General features: G+C 45.0%; 1 protein-coding gene across 1 annotated transcript in view; it reads left to right on the top strand.

Moving 5' to 3' along the window:
- Positions 1-12555, top strand: part of LOC137522455 (G-protein coupled receptor 54-like) — a 64704-nt gene extending 52149 nt beyond the window's left edge. Inside the window, exons 3-5 of the mRNA XM_068242519.1 lie at positions 4327-4462; positions 6006-6244; positions 11748-12555. Coding sequence (XP_068098620.1) covers positions 4327-4462; positions 6006-6244; positions 11748-12122 — 750 coding nt within the window. The 3' untranslated portion in view covers positions 12123-12555. The remainder of the gene's footprint in view (positions 1-4326; positions 4463-6005; positions 6245-11747) is intronic.
- The last annotated feature ends 656 nt before the right edge of the window (positions 12556-13211 follow it).

The following is a 13211-nucleotide window of genomic DNA, read 5'->3' as shown; positions in this document are numbered from 1 at the left end:
GCAACAGATGGCAAATGCTCACTCACCTATCCATGATCCAAGCGATAGAGATCCCGTCATCTGAAACCCATCTGTCTCTTCTACAGTGCAGCCGCTCGCTCTGAACTTCCTGATTCTCAGATCAGACAGGAAGTAGTAATAGTAGTAGTAACAGAGTGGCAGCACTCTAGAGGAGACAGATGGGCTCTGGATGACCGGACCTCTATTGCTTGGATCGCAATAGGTAAATGTGAGTCATCTGGTGCTGTCCTTCTCCCCCGCTGCGGCTGCCTTCTCTGCTGGACTATCGTATTCACTGGGATGGAGGCTGCATGGTGGCTGTCTAGTTTAGGAGGAAATCGGTTGTTCGGTGGTGGGGGTGGTTATGTAATTCTGTCTGGGGAACGGCTTCCGGTTTGGCGGTGTCCAGAGCTTTCTGCTATTGCCAGGCTGGAGATGCAGGGGGAAAGTGCAGCTTCTGTGCTATCTGGCGCCCTCTTCACAGGGGTGCCCCAGTCCCTGAGTGCAAATGTCCCAGCCATTCATCTCTCACTCTGCATTTTGCCGCTGCTATTCCCTGCATTGTGCACCCACAGAGGAAAGCGGGCTATTGCCCATAGCAACCAGTAGCTCGGCTGCCCCGGTGTGTGCAGCATGTTGCTGTGCAGCTGCATCTTCTGATTCTTTTACGACATGATGGGGGCCCAAATCAGTTACTTTGCTTAGGGCCCCATTTAGCCTTAATCCGGCTCTGCCCCTGTCTTGTCCAGAAGCCGAGAGCACGCTTCTTACCTGGGAAGTGCAACATGCCTCAACACCCACTCTCATCAGCCTGTGCACTTCTGGACCCGTGGCGGTGGGAGAAGGAAGCTTTTATCTGCTCAGGAGTAGTTCCCACCCCTCTCTGCTTTTTTAAAGGACCACTATCACGAAAATCTTAAAATGTAAAATGTATGTAAACATATACAGATAAGAAGTGCATTTATCACAGATTAAAATAAGCCATACATTACTTTTCTCCTATGTTGCTGTCTCTTACAGTAGGTATTAGAAATCTGACAGAACCAACAGGTTGTGGACTAGCCCATTTCCTTATGGGGGATTTTCAGGAATGTCTTTATATTCATAAGCACTTAGTGAATGGTGGTTGCTCCATCCAACTGCCAAAAAAGTGTACAGTGTGCAGGGAGGCTGTTCAGCATCTTTGTATAAATCTTTTTCAGGGACTGTCTTTATAAAGAATAAAGGCCATGCTGAGAATCCCCAATATAGACATGAACTTTCCCCAAAATGTCAGATTTTTACTACTTACTGTAAGTGACAGCAACATAGGAGAAAAGTCATTTATGGCTTTTTACTCTGGGAGAAATGCACTTCTTATTTGTATGTGTTTATATATATTATTAATTTTAAGATTTTCGCAACAGTGGACCTTTAAGGGAGCCTGACCCCTCCATCTTAAGGTGGTACTTCCTTCCTGGGTACAAGCTCTTCTCCATTCTGGAATCACTCTGTTACAATACATAGATTTCTCTATGAAAAATAGGATTTTAATCTGTGGTCCCTAAACTATGATAAAAATAACATTTATATCGTGCTTTTCTCCTGGCAGACTCAAAGCGCTAGAGCTCCAGCCATTATTGTGCGCTCTATAGGCAGTAGCAGTGTTAGGGAGTCTTGCCCAAGGTCTCCTACTGAATAGGTGCTGGCTTACTGAACAGGAAGAGCTGAGTACTATGGCCCGATGAGCCTTTTTTAAGTGACTCACCTCAGACAGGGGCGGTACTACATTGTGACCCCCTACACAGAGATCTGGCCTTCCACCTCTATCCCTCAGTGTCAGCAAATATAGATATGATAATACCAAAAGATTTGTGCTGCCTGAATTCACCCGTGTGTGGTGCCATTTGCTGGCAGTGTTCCCTGATATTTATTAGCACTGGCGGGTGAGTCTAGCTGCAGAGGTATTATTCTAAATTGGGAAACTCTCCTTTTTGGTACAAAGGGCTAAAAAAACAATCTTTCACAGATCAATCCACTTAACCCCAGTCAAACACTCAGTGATTTCATAAGGATTATATATTTCTTGAGGTACCATAACCATGTTTTGCAATTTGAATCAAATCTTTATTTGCCCAAAATACAAAAATATTCCTTATTGAAAATAATTAAGACAATCCAATCGGTCAATCTTCACAGAGATCACAGATGTAGCCTAAGCACATCGACAATTACATCCTCATGAGGCCAATGCAGAGATAAATTCTGTCTTGGAATAGTAAGCAAAATAGTTTTTCTAGGTGGATCTTAAAGTATTAAAAAACATTTTTTTCTCTTTAGACCAAAAAACAACCTACTAAAAGATGCTCAGTTTATAAGCAGATAAATATGATGGACCATCTGTACCAATCAGATGAAGTTCAGTACCAAATCACTGGCACAGCAAATATTAGCGATGCATCCGGCAGAGAGAGCATGCTCTCCTGTCACTCTGGTGCAAATATTTGCCTCTTCTTCTGTCCAGCAACTTTTTGAATTGTCCCCACGAGTGCCTGTACCATGTGACACTGATACATGTAGTGACGTAAGTACATGTGCCTGATGTGCCGCGTGATACAGGCACTAACTGTGACAAGGGGCGTCTCTAGCAATTTTGTCACTCCAGGCGAGAAATCCTGTGGCGCCCCCCCACCCCCCGTGATTGCCCCCCCAGCCCCATACCCCCACCCCCGTGGTGAACCTAACCCCCAAGACCCCTGAAAATGATAATACAGCAGCGTTTCATCAGAAAATCACAAAATACACTTATTGCGGCATGGGTTCACTAGAAAATACACACAACACACACACTATACACAGTACACACAGTACACATGCACACTATACACACTATACACACACAGCACACAGTAGACATACACTATACACACACACTATGCTGCTACCAGGGGAGCACTGGGACCTTTTAGCCTGGGGGGAAACATAGACTTGAGGCCCGGTATCATGGCAGCCTCAGCCCAAATTATCAAGTCGCATTTGCAAATTGCTAGCAATTGCTATTGCGATTTTGGCGTGCACTAGCCCAGAGAGAGGAGGAGTGGAGTGAGACTGAGAATAGCAAGAGATGGAGCAGAGAGCTTATCTGTATTGCAGTCCCACATTACACAGAGACAGTATCTCACACAAGTCAGAAAGCAGCCCTCCTGGAGTCTAGGGACTGTCAAAACTTTTCAACCTATTTAACACCGTATCCACACAGGCAGTCATTATAACAATGGGGAGAGACCAGACAGATTTTTTTCCCACGGACCCTCCAGATGAGCTCTGCATCATGCTGTGTATATTTACCAGCTTGCCTGCCCTCTAATTGCACTTTTATCAGCTAGCCTAGTATTTCACTTTGCCTTACAACAACAAACCTGAATACACCAGACCAGCCCCAAATCATTGAATAAAAGGCGGCCTGGGGGGCAGTCCATGCCTGGCTGCTACACTCAGTCATCCACGCAGTTATCAGTAGCAGAGAGAGAGGAACTCAATGAATCAGTGAATCAGTTAAGAGTGAAGCGTCAGGACTCAGGAGCTGATGCTGTACTAGGAGCCTTCTCTCACTGACTCATTACTGTGGTTCTTTGAATCACTGAGCTAAGCTAAAGTAACTGAATGAATCAGTCAGTGAATCAGTTATGAGTCCAGTCAGGCGCTGCTGTTAACTGCAGCTGTAGTGTAAACTGATACCTGAGAGGCATTTCTTCTCTCACTACTCAGTGCAGCAGCGCTCCTGCTTCCTCCTGCCGCTCTAGGCAATAATTTATAGCTGCCTGGTGGGTGAGACGCCTGTGATAAAAATGCCAGACACCGGAGTAGGGGAGGATGATAGGTGAGCCTTTAACACTCACCTCGGGCACAGAGGGACACACTTACACTTGGGGGTGTCTTGGTAGGCTGTGTGACTATGACAATTCCCAATAGTAGTTTTTCATGCTGAAAACTACTGGAAATCTGTCTGCAGTGTGTGGCCAGGCAATAGATTGCTCTCTGATCAGATCTGTTCAGAAAGGGATCTATCTAGTGGTATATTTGGTGGCAGACCTAGTGGTGTATTTGGTGGCAACATGTCCGATCTGAATTTCGATCGATTTTACGATCATTTTTCCAATCCATTTCTGTTCAGGACATGCTGGAAAAAATCGATCTGGCAGGTAAATCTGCCAGAAAATTGTATCATGTGTACCTAGCATAAGTGGAGTTACAATGCTTCCTGTTCTGCGCATATTAACCAGCTTAGTGTTTGTGAGCAATCAGTGTAAATAAGATGCTAATATTCTGTTTATCTTCTGATTCCAGGTGACTGTGCAGGCTACTTGTATAACACTGACAGCAATGAGCGCAGATCGGTGTTATGCCACATTGTATCCACTGCGGTCACTGCGGCATCGCACCCCAAGAGTGGCCATGATCGTCAGCATCTGTATCTGGATAGGTATGCATTGTTAATGATGTTTCCATGTAGGTTTCTAGCACAAACCGTAATATAATCATACCTACTAATGCGTGTGGCATTTTGGAAATGTACGGCAAAAGGTATGACAGAAACTAGGATTATTATAGCCGCTGAGAAGGGCAATTCCTAAATGTAAATACAGAATGGATAGCCGGAATTCCCCAATATGGTTAGGACCACTAATGCAGAGGTTCCTTAGTAGGCACAACTGTAGTGAGAGGGATATGGGGGCTGCCATATGCATTTCCTTTTAAGCAATTCCTTTTGCCTGGCTGTCCTGCTGACCCTCTGCCTCTAATACTTTGAGCCATAGACCCCTGAACAAGCATACATCAGATCAGATGTTTCTGACATTATTGTCAGATCTGACCAGATTAGCTCCATGCTTGTTTCTGCATGTTATTCAGCCACTACTGCAGTCAAACAGATCAACAGGGCTGACAGGCAATTGGTATTGTTTAAAAGGAAGTCAATATGGCAGCATCCATATTATTTTCACTTTAGTTGTCCTTTAAGAAGTACTGTATTGGGTCTTAAGACTTGATTGGCCAATTTTACCACTTCCACGTAGCATGAGGCCCAACAGACTTTGAATAAAATGAACAGATTGTGTAGGTAAATGCTCATACTACTTGGAATGGTAAAATTGGCCAATTAAGATTGGATGTGTGTACACGCCTTAAGGGTCCATCCACACTTGTGCGTTGGCTAGCAATGCATACAGATATGCACAATAACCACGTTGCTGGCTGCTGCAATGCTAATCCCATCTAATTACTTTGAATGGGTTCGCACTGCTTAATGCACCAAAATGCATGCAGCAGTGCGTGTCCATAATGCTGTGCAGCGCATGAGTGGAAACATCAGACAATGCTGCATATGCACTGTCTGATGTTCTTGTAGATTGCACTAGCCTTGTTAAAATCAGCAATGCATAAGTGTGGACAAGCCCTTGACCACCTTCTTGCAGCCATACACCTTAGCAAAAAGCAATGTGGGTGGGGGGTGGTGAGAGGCCATGTATATAATGTTTGAGACAGGGCCGTTTCTTGGGCAGTGCGACCGCCCTGTGTACAGATTGGCAAGTAGAAGAAGGGGGGCACAGGCAGAAGGACATAACCGCTAGTAAGCTGGTGATGCCTCCTAGGCTGCCTGCGTCAGACATCAAGTCATGATCACGTCACCACCGCGTGATGACACCTGATGTCCTGTAGCGGTACTGCAAGCTGTCCATGGAAGAGTCGGCTTTCCAGGATTTCTTCACCTGCGTGTTCTCCTGGTCCCCGCTTCCTCCTGGATGAGTGGCTTGTCACTAGCAAGTAGGCAGATCTATTTGTGACCTGTGGCTGTGTGACTGTCCCTAAAGATTAAGGGTCTGCGAGTCCACGGGGGTGGGGGGGATTTTTACACCCTCACTCTGGGTGCAATTTAGCCTAGAAACTGCCCTGGTTTTAGAAATGTTTGGAAGAGAAAACAGTTCATATGCATGTTCTTCACAGCAGTCTCTGATGTTCACACATAGGCTCTCTCCTGCTCTCCACCCCAATCATTCCCTACCAGAAGATCCAGAAGGGCTATTGGTATGGGCCAAGGACATACTGCATCGAGCAGTTCCCATCTGAAACAATGAAGAAAGCCTGTATCCTGTACCAGTTCCTGGCCGTCTACCTACTGCCATTGCTCACCATTTGTGTGTGCTACTCACTGATGCTGAAGAGGGTGGGACAACCCGTGGTGGAGCCCATGGACAACAATTACCAGGTACAAACACTCTGAGGTCTTGAAGAAACATGCCTGCACATTGGAAACATAGGCTTAGCACTAGCAGCCTTTTCTAAGCTCTAGTGTTTTGAAAAGCCTTTGCTAATTCATTGCTATGGGTGCACTGGGTGATTTTTGTAAAATCACATTGCTTAAGTGGCATCACACCCATAGCATTATATTTGCAAGAGCTTTTCAAACCACAAGCGCTTGAAATGGCTTAGTAATTTACTGCTAGTGGGTTCCAGGCCTCAAAGTGGGATGAAACTGCATATTACTAAAATAAATTAAAATAAATAATCCAATAAGAAATTATTTATTTAGCTTACTTAGTGTATCCTGTTATTTTTAGCGTACACTGTCAAGATTTAAGAGAAATGTGATATGAAAAAAGAAAATAATAATTCTGCCGGTTTCCATCTTTACTGTTTATCTGTGATGTCAACAGTGACATCACTTTTGTTCTTTTCTTTTTCAACCCAGCTCAGTGTTAATTTACTGTTTATTTAACAGACTACTGTCCCTCCTACAGTAAACATCACCAGATGACAGGCTTTTATCACTGTGTAAACTCTTCAAAGGAGGGAGGGGATGGGGATTCAATTACGTTCTGGTCATAGTGTCCTTATACTATCTGAAATTGGAAGTTTCTGTTATTTGCATTTTAAGATAAGCTTGTCACTCCTACAGTAAACATCACCAGATGACAGGCTTTTATCACTGTGTAAACTCTTCAAAGGAGGGAGGGGATGGGGATTCAATTACGTTCTGGTCATAGTGTCCTTATATTATCTGAAATTGGAAGTTTCTGTTATTTGCATTTTGAGATAAGCTTGTCACTGTAGCTAAAAAAAAATACCATACTACATGGAAGTGGTAAAACTGGTCAGTGATTGGCCAATCATAATTTAACTACTCTAAGACCACTCCACGCAAATGGGCGTGGCCTGCGGCGGCAGCCCCAGGACCGCCTAACGCCAATTGGCGTCAGGTCCTGGAGCCGGCTACTGAAGGAGATCGCGCGCAGGTTGTGTGCGCATCTCCTTTTCGGGGGGCAGAGCTCCGCCCCGTCTTCAGTCTCCGAGCGGCTATTGCCGCTCGGGAGACTGTTAGACGGCGTGTTCGCCGTCTATTTACACAGTACAGCACTGCGATCAGCAGCAGTGCTTTACTGGGGACAGCCGTGTGACACGGCTGTCTTCCTGGGGGACAAGAGAGCGATCGGCTCTCATAGGCAGAAGCCTATGACAGCCGATTGCGTGATTGGCCGGCTGGGGGGAGGGAGGGGATTGTAGTAAAAAAAAATAAATATATGTACATAAATATTTATAAAAAAAAAATAAACACAAGGGGGGCAATTAGACCCCACCAACAGAGAGCTCTGTTGGTGGGGAGAAAAGGTGTGCTGTGTTGTGCGGCCCTGCAGCTTGGCCTTAAAGCTGCAGTGGCCAATTATGAAAAAAACAGCCTGGTCTTTAGGGGGATTACCAGTGTGGTCCTCAAGTGGTTAAAGGGCGTACCAGGCTTTGGGCCCGGGAAGGAAGTTGATTAGACATTCCCCTGACATTTATGGCTTATGCATTTGTTTTGCCCTTCTTGTACATACTGCTTACAGTAGAGGACACAGGTTTACTTGAAAGACTGTATTGCAGATTTTTTTAATTTGTTTAAAAATTAAAGATAAAAACCCAAATAGTCCCATAAGGTCAAAACAATCAGTAATGCGTATAAGAGATTAGAACCACTGTACATCACTTTTAAAAACAGAGCACCTGATTTACGAGGAGTGAACCAGTCCTCCATGTAGCTCTCCCCTCCTCAGGCAGGCTGACCCCGCAGGGAACAATCTTTTCATTATCACTACTAGACTGATGTCATTTGTTCAGTATTGCAGACATGTCCCTCTGGCTTGCAGAAGTATTACAGTGTAAAGATTCCTTCTGGAGGGAGATGTTAGGACAGAAACCCCAGAGATGCAGCAGTAAACAGCTGTTTGGACATTATTACAGAGTGTGAAAAGTTAAGGAGGAATGCACAAGCTTTATGAAGAGACAGAAAGCTGCTGTTTCACATAGTGATTCTTCATATACGGCCAAGCTGTGCCTTTCACTGAACAAGATAGATTTGTCACTGTTACTTTAGGTAACAGTGCCGATGCTCAGCTATTATTACGTTATAGCAGTGGCATAAGCCACAGAGCCAATGGCCCCAGTCGAGCAACATGTATTGTTCCTATGGAGAGAAGAGGAGGGACAAGAGCATACAGCAGCTTCTGGTGGGTGGAGTAAAGAGGGGGAACAATGCGCACTGTTGTTACTGTCTTTTAAAGTAAACCTGAGGCGCAAAGGGTGGAAAGGTTTTTTACTTACCTAAGGCTTCTTCCAGCCCCCAGTAGTTCATTCCAGTCAACTCCATTGTGCTCCTGTGAAGTCCGCTATCCCTCTGGGTTGCGGACTACTGCGCACTCCGGCTGTCAGTGGCACAACGGCAGAGACAGGAAGGACAACTGTCTCAGCTACACTTATTTTGTATGGTGGAACCTTAAATATCAGAGGGCAGCTTTACATGTGCTAAATTTGTGGACAAGATCCTTCTAGTATGTTTACAGCATGTTTACAAGGTGTTAGTTTGGAGAGACAGGTATCCAAAGATAATAGAGTCACCCTGAGAAACAATGCTCTCTGCCTGGGAACCTTGGGTGTCTTTGTTAGCACAGCAGAAGGTATAGACACATGAGTTTAAAGAAAACCTGAAGTGAAAATAAAAAGAAAAGATAAACAATTGGATCTGTAGATCTTCTGGATAGGACTGACCCTGAATCCCTTAAGGGGTCCATACACTGGTCGATTTTAGCCATAGATCGATCTATCGATTCTATAGAATCAATCAACCGATTTTATCAAATTCCCCATTTGATCGATTTGCGGCCGATTTCGATCGATTAGATCTATCTGACAGGATGGAAGATCTAGGTCGATCTGCAGCTGGCAGCAGATCGATGGCCCATGGAGTTGCATCGGATCTAATGGTCCAATAATGCATTTAGATCGATTTCCAATAGATTTAATTCTGAAATCTATTGGAAATCTGTGCCTAGTGTGTGGCACACATCAGATAGATTCCTGTCAGATTCTACTTGACAGGTATCTGACAGAAATCTATCTGATGGTCGAATCTGCTGTAAATCTATAAGTGTATGGCCACCTTAAAGGTAGCCATACACTGGTCTATTTGCCATCAGATTCGACCAACAGATAGATCCTTCTCTGATCGAATCTGATCAGAGAGGGATCGTATGGCTGCCTTTACTGCAAACAGATTGTGAATCGATTTCAGCCTGAAACCGATTCACCATCTGCTGAGCTGCCGCTGTCGCCTCCCGGGCCCCCGCAAACATTACCTGAAGCCTGGTCCCGGGCATCTTCACCGCATCGGCTCCCAGCGGGCATCTTCTCCACATCAGCTTCCGCATCCCGGCATCCGGCATAACTTTCCGTCACTCCAGTGACAGCGGAAGTTCAAACAGAGCGCCCTCTATTTGTACTTCCGCTGTCACTGCAGTGACACAGGAAGTTATGCTGGATGCTGGGATGCGGAAGCTGATGCGGAGAAGATGCCCGCCGGGAGCCGAGAGGTGATGTGGAGAAGATGCCAGGAGCCAGCTTCAAGTAATGTATACCTGCATCGGTCCTACGCCGCTAACCATGCGCTCCTTACCCGCGGCGATCGACAGTAATTTCCCACACGGCGCGATCGACGGGGCCGATCTATTTCGGGCCGAAATAGATCGAAAATTAGCGTGTTGCGTGAACGATTTGACAGCAGATTCGATCCCAGTGATCGAATCTGCTGTCGATCGGCGGGCGGGTAATCGGCCTAGTGTATGGCCAGCTTTAGTCTTATTTTGCATCTAAAGGTTAAAGTTATGACTGTCTCAGGTGAATGTGAAAAGATTTTTTATGGTTTTTCAGCTCCCATTTAGGCAAATCTTGAACTATTTAACTTTTTTGTCTGTCTCCTGCACACTTTATAAGATCTATTAGTCATTAATGAGAGTTCATACAGTTTGACTGCAGGGAAAATGTAATTTAAAACCCTGGATTCTTAACGCTTAGAGCGTGGAAAAAAAAAACAACATACACAAGTAGAACTGGGATGTTTATCTCATTATGTTACATTTTACTTCTGGTACTCTTTAAGAAATACTTAAGCCTCATACACATGTTTAATGAAAGTTAACCTTAAAGGACAACTGACTTGAGAGGGATATGGAGGCTTCCTTATTTGTTTCGTTTTAAACAATACCAGTTGCCTGCCATCCTGTTGATCTTTCATGCACCCTAATGGCCCATACTCACGGGCTACAACTGTCGCCACAACATGCGGCGCGCGCGTGTTGTGGCGACAGGTCGCCCGTGAGTATGAGGCGTTGCACGGGCGCGCACCCCGAACCGTCGCTCGTCGCTGATGTCGCCAGGCGATTGGCGCGGTAACGCCGCCGCAACAGTCGCTAGTCCACGTGAGTATGCGGACTAGCGACAGCAACATAATTGAAAATAGACGGCACTTCCGGCAAGGGGGAGGAACGTCGGCGACAGCTTCCGTCGCACAGCTAATCCCTCTTTCGCGTGTGTACGCGGAGGGAGCTGGCGACGAGCTGTCGCCGGCCTGTCGCGCATACGCTCACGTGTGCTGGCGACAGGCCACTTATGTAGGCCATTAGTGTCACACACCTGAAACAAGCATGCGGCAAATGCAGTCAAACATTTGATGTGCATGCTTGTTTAGGGATTGTTTAAAAAGAAATAAATATAGCAGCCTCCATATCCTTCTCAGGTCAGTTGTCCTTTAACCACTTCCTGACCACCTATAGACAGCGTGAAAGTGGGCGCACGCTTGTGCGTGTGTGGACATACATGCACACGCGTGCACGTGAATGTGCACACGCATGCACCTTAACGTGCGCGCGCATGCATGTTAACGTGCGCACGCTCTGCGGCACCTGCCTCTGTATACCGATAATCATCATTTTAAAACATCTGGGGCCAGATGCAATTCACTTTTTCACCTGAGTTTTCTCCTAGGAGATATTTTTAAACTTGTCAATAAAATGCCTTTTAAGCCACCAGAAAGCAAGAAAATACTCAAAATCATTTTGATAGCACTTTTTCACCTACTTTTTGGTACTTTTTTAGTTGAAAAGTGTTGGAAAGTTATTTTAAATCGAAGATGAAAAATTATCTCCTTGGAGAAAACTCAGGTGAAAAAGTCAATTGCATATGGCCCCCGTTTTGCTTTGAAAAGTGCAAAAAACGGACATTTTAAAATGCCGTTTTGCAGGAAATGTTTAAAGTTTGTTGATGTTTGTCAGGTAAATAGATATGTCAAAATGGAAGTCACTGGTTTTCCAGGTGGAGCACAAGGCAAAAGAATCAGCTATGGACACTATGAATATTAGTCCCTACGGTAATATTACTAGTAACGCCATTGCTTTCATTTGCAGGTGCAGCTCCTTTCAGAGAGAACCATCGCCATGAGGAGCAAGATCTCCAAGATGGTGATTGTCATTGTCCTTCTGTTCACAATCTGTTGGGGCCCCATCCAGCTCTTCAGCTTGTTCCAAGGCTTCTACCCAGGATTCCAAGCCAACTACGCCACTTACAAGATCAAAACCTGGGCCAACTGCATGTCCTACGCCAACTCCTCCATTAATCCCATCGTCTATGGTTTCATGGGTGCCAGCTTTAGGAAGTCCTTCAAGAAGGCCTTTCCTTTCATGTTTCGGAATAAAGTCAGGGATGGCAGCATCACGTCAGGCACTGTGAATAATGAAATGAAATTTGTAGCCATGGAATCCACAAACAATGATCTGAAGTGAGGGGGTTGGGAAAGGTAGCTGATAATCCGACTCTTGCAATGTGCAGGAGGATCATGGGACAGATGAGGACAACGAATGTCAGCGGTAGAGAGTGAGCGAGAGCAGCAGAATACTGAAGAGCCAGCCACGTGTTTGTGATGGACATTATCTCTCTATTGCCACTGGGAAAGTGATTCAGACTGACAATTGTGATTCTGTTCACACAGGACAATCTCTGAAGATTTGTTTTTTTTCCCAGCGGGGATTTTCTAATCAGGAAATTGATCTCAGCCGTTTGGATTTCTACTTGAAGATTTGTCATGTGTCTTGTCTGTAACAAATCTCTATTTTGTATTAATACTGTCTGTTGATTAAATGAGAATGTTAAACTGCCAATGGACTAATTGGCCTGATTTAAAGGGAACCAGAGATGAACCTTTCACACAAAATAAACATATCAGTCGATAGCTTGTAATGAATAAATGCTCTACCTGATAATTTTGCCGCTCTGGTGTGCATTTTTTAGTGTTTTTTATCCATTATTGCTCCAGGAAAAATCAAATATGGCCGCCGGCTCATATTCCTTCTGTTTCCGGGTTATGAGTTGTTCTGGATGTGCTGTCTAGGCTATATGAGACTATGCTGCTATCTAGGCTATATGATAAAGGCTGCTGCAGCCTTTCATATGTGTGCTTTCATTTTGGTATGATGTGCAGCTGCCTATAGGAAGTGTCTCTCATAGGAATGAAACTGCAGTCATCATCATTATCCACAGAGCACACAGATCATATTGCACATATTGTTTCCACACTTGTCTGTTTCAGAGCTTCTCTCTCAGCAGCAGCAGCCCCTCCCATGTCATCACAGCTCTCAGTATGCAAAGCAGGAAATCTGAGCCAGGAGGTGGCAGGCTTGGGCTTGAAAAGACTCCACAGAAGAGTGACTCAGCTATAATGATTCCAGGTCAAACCTAGACTGAGCCAGTCGGGGATTCTTATCACAGCTGCTAATAGATTAATTAAGCAGATAAGAATGAAACTAAAAGCAGGGTAGGTGTTTACTGTCGTGTTCCCACTGATAAATGTAATAAAGTACATGAGGGTGCTTCGT

Source organism: Hyperolius riggenbachi, chromosome 6 (genome assembly GCF_040937935.1).
Source record: "Hyperolius riggenbachi isolate aHypRig1 chromosome 6, aHypRig1.pri, whole genome shotgun sequence".
Lineage (NCBI taxonomy): Eukaryota > Metazoa > Chordata > Amphibia > Anura > Hyperoliidae > Hyperolius > Hyperolius riggenbachi.
This window is presented reverse-complemented; position numbering and strand designations above follow the sequence as displayed.